General features: G+C 38.9%; 1 protein-coding gene across 1 annotated transcript in view; it reads right to left on the bottom strand.

Moving 5' to 3' along the window:
* LOC107089783 overlaps positions 1–3,571 on the bottom strand; it is a 9,105-nt gene extending 5,534 nt beyond the window's left edge. The window contains exons 1-4 of the mRNA XM_015382749.1: positions 2,771–3,571; positions 1,303–1,444; positions 197–381; positions 98–149 (exon numbers count right to left, since the gene is read on the bottom strand). Coding sequence (XP_015238235.1) covers positions 98–149; positions 197–381; positions 1,303–1,444; positions 2,771–3,537 — 1,146 coding nt within the window. The 5' untranslated portion in view covers positions 3,538–3,571. The remainder of the gene's footprint in view (positions 1–97; positions 150–196; positions 382–1,302; positions 1,445–2,770) is intronic.
* Between the last annotated feature and the right edge of the window lie 68 nt (positions 3,572–3,639).

Below are 3,639 nucleotides of genomic sequence, written 5' to 3'. Positions count from 1 at the left end.
TGGGAAGTACCCCGTTACCTCATCAACATCATCAGCTAGGTTGTCATCTTCTGTTTGCCTGTGACCTGAAGGCTGGGTTTGAAGCAGGTGTACCTACTTTCAGGTCTGACACAACTTCAGCCTTCTTGTCACTCGGGATGTAGGTCAGTCTGAACATCGGATGAGTTGCAGAGGCTCTGAGCAACCTGGTATTTACTCAAACCTTTTCTTAATCCCACTGATGATCGCATCTACCATGGGGTTGCAGTGATGAAGCCGGCACTCCCTCTTCATCTCTTCCATCCTTTCAAGTAGAATTGAGATGGTTGGCACCAACACTCCCGAGAAGCCCATTCGGTCAGACTGTAAGACGTCAAGAGCCTTGGCCAAAGGCGTCATAACCTTGGAAAACAGTCAAAGAAAAATATTAATTCACATAAATCACATATTGGTAAATTATTTAAGTAATAAAATTGAGTTGTTATTATTATGTCAATATTACCTCTGCCAAGGTGGTTATGTTTTTTATTTTTGTTTTTTATTTTCAGAAAACATGGGTATTGGGACAAAGAACAGCTGATTTTTGGGGGTGATCCATAACACTGTGTGGAATTTGTGGGTCAGTCACCCATTTTACCTTGGCGGAGGTCTGCGCTCTCCAAGTGCCTTCTTAGTTATTTACTTTATCACTACGGCTGGGTAAAAAAATCGATTTAATCAATTTTGAATTGATTCCTTTACATTTTTGCAAAATCGATGTCTAGGAAATGAGATCGATTTAATAGTGACGCACGTGACGTTCAAATTCAAATGAGCAGGAAATAAGCACTCAAGATTACTTCAAGCCAGACAGCTGGAAATATAGCAAATAGGTTGACTGAAGACATTAACAGATGGGGGCTGAGCAGCAAACACCCTGTAGTTGTTACAGACAACACTACAAATATGGTTTGTGCAGAGAAGATAATGCAGCTCATGAATGTCTGCTGTGTCACTTCTGCTTGCTCGAGTGAGGCTTCACTTTTTCACTTTTCACAAACAAGTTTGCACTTTTGAGACAGTTTTGTTCACATCACTTTGTGTTTAATATGACCGGAAAAAATAAAATATATGAGTTTTTTGAAACACAGTTGAACCACTTTCATTATTGTAAAAACCGATTGAATCAAAATGAATTGATTTAGAACTGCATGAATCAAAATCGAATCGATTCAGGACTTTGGCGAAATTACCCAGCCCTATTTATCACTTATAAAATTCAGGCTATTGTGATAGCTTGTTGTCATTACATTCACATACTAGTTGCACACTTGGCATATTTACCTTCATGTATTCCTGTATGAATGTGAATTCTGTTGACTTGAATCGTGCCACCTGCAGCTTCTCACAGACTTCATAGAATTCTTGTTCTTTTGTGAGGATACAAGTATTCAAGCGCTCCATGGCATGGTAAGTGGAGTTCCACCTGGNGTTACTTTTGGGTTTCATTTTTTGATTCCTTTGGGGCACGGGATCTGAGGGCCTCTAACTTTTTTATTCGCAGTAATCAGAAGAAGCCGAGCAAAGAAAGCTAAAGAGGAGAAAATTTATAAATAAAATATCTTTTTTGAACCCTCATCTTTTGTCTCGTGTCCTCAAATATGTTGTGCCCTTGGTGGACGTAACACTGGCCTATTCTGACTGTGTACCTATATGATAGTTTGGACACTTTTTTACCAGGAAAAATGCAAGAGATCTAGATGGTCCATCTGTCAAATGCTGGAGAAAGATTTAATATTAAAAGAGGAGCAATACAAGGTAAATTAAATGATCTTTCTTTTTATAAAGCTCCCACAAAACAGATGTACAAGGTCTACTTGCAAGAGAACATCTTCCAAGCTCTGGAGGCCATTATTTAAATGCATTTTCTCTGTGACTTATACTTTCAGAAATGAGAACAATCTAATCAGTCTTTCCTGAAACTGTCAGTATAATAATGAGTATTCAGGATCAATTTTATTCAGTTTATATCAATAGCACTAATTAACAACACTGCATCTCAAGGCACTTTACAGAGATAATCTGATCTTACAATCAGATTGGTAAATAGTTTCTAAGGAAAACCAACTTATTTTTTCATTGACTTGCAGGACAGCATCTACATGTTCATCCGCTTTCTGATATTTAAAACAGATTATTAATTGAGTTTTACACAAAGCTTAGAAAAGATCCTCCAAATAACACCAAAATGCCTGAACAACAATAGAAAGTCTATCCAATACTCACCAAAGGGTAAGGTTAAATTAATCTTTATTCAATTTTATGTTTGACCATTGAAAAGAAGGAATAACTGGTTTAAAATCTAGAAAACATTCATCCTCTAATTAAAGAGAACCTCGTTTGTTTATTGAGCTTTTTTGAAAAACAGATAAGTTGAGAACCAGAGCAAAGCAAAGATTTGTAGCAAACATCTGAAATAAACATTCATCATGAATACATCAGAATTTAACTTGATCATACATTTCTAAAATAAATAAGAGGAGAAACTATACACTATATGCCTTGGTCAGATTCNTTACCCAGCCCTATTTATCACTTATAAAATTCAGGCTATTGTGATAGCTTGTTGTCATTACATTCACATACTAGTTGCACACTTGGCATATTTACCTTCATGTATTCCTGTATGAATGTGAATTCTGTTGACTTGAATCGTGCCACCTGCAGCTTCTCACAGATTTCATAGAATTCTTGTTCTTTTGTGAGGATACAAGTATTCAAGCGCTCCATGGCATGGTAAGTGGAGTTCCACCTGGTTAAAATGGGCACTATCAGCTGACATCCTAGCTTCTCTTGAATGGTGTCAGAGGCTTGAGTGCTCCTGTGTTGCTTGTTCCAGAGAGCCTGACATTTGGCAAGCGTTGATCTCGATAATCTCTTGAATGTCTCTGACTGGGTCAATGCGTGTTCAATGTCTCTGGTGGCAACAAGATTTAGAGAGTGGCAGGCACAGCGCTGGTGTGGAGGAAGGCTGTAATCTTCCTGTGTTTCTGCCAGGATCTCTGTGAGATTAATGAAGACAGGTTGATCTTCCTCATCCTCATCGTCTTCCTCCTCCTCTTCCTCAGCTCTGTATTCCTGGATACTTTTCTGAACTTCCGTGAATATACTAAAGGCTTTTATAAAGTTAGAACTATTATCGGTAGTTGTCAGAGTAAGCTTGTCTTTAATGTTGAATTCTCTGTGAACAGCTTCAAGCATCTTGGCCAAAACACCAAAAGTGTGCCTCCCTACAATTCTACGGCAGGCTAATGCTCCAGAGCGGATGTTCAGTGAGTCCTCATCTATCCAGTGGACACTGACACCGAGGAAGCTCCTATTATTTGATGACCAGGCATCTGCGTTGGTGCACAGGTGACTCTGTTTGGACATTACATCAACCAAAGCAGTTTTCATGGAAGAGTGTTCCTTGTCAAGAAGTCGCCCTAATGTTCGCCTTGAAATCAAATGCCTTGAGGGCAGAATTTCACTAAATAATTGTCTATATTCAGGTCTGTTCACAGTGTGGAGGGGGTGCATTCCTTGAACTATGAAGTTAAGAATCAGCTTATCGAAATGTTCCTGAGATATGATGGGTGTGCCCCCCCTGAAAAAATGTGACACGCTGGGTTGTAAGTCACG

The sequence above is a fragment of the Cyprinodon variegatus genome, unplaced genomic scaffold (genome assembly GCF_000732505.1).
Source record: "Cyprinodon variegatus isolate N-32 unplaced genomic scaffold, C_variegatus-1.0 Scaffold265, whole genome shotgun sequence".
NCBI classification, from domain to species: domain Eukaryota; kingdom Metazoa; phylum Chordata; class Actinopteri; order Cyprinodontiformes; family Cyprinodontidae; genus Cyprinodon; species Cyprinodon variegatus.
Note: the sequence above shows the minus strand (reverse complement) of the source record. Positions and strands in the feature narration are given on the sequence as shown.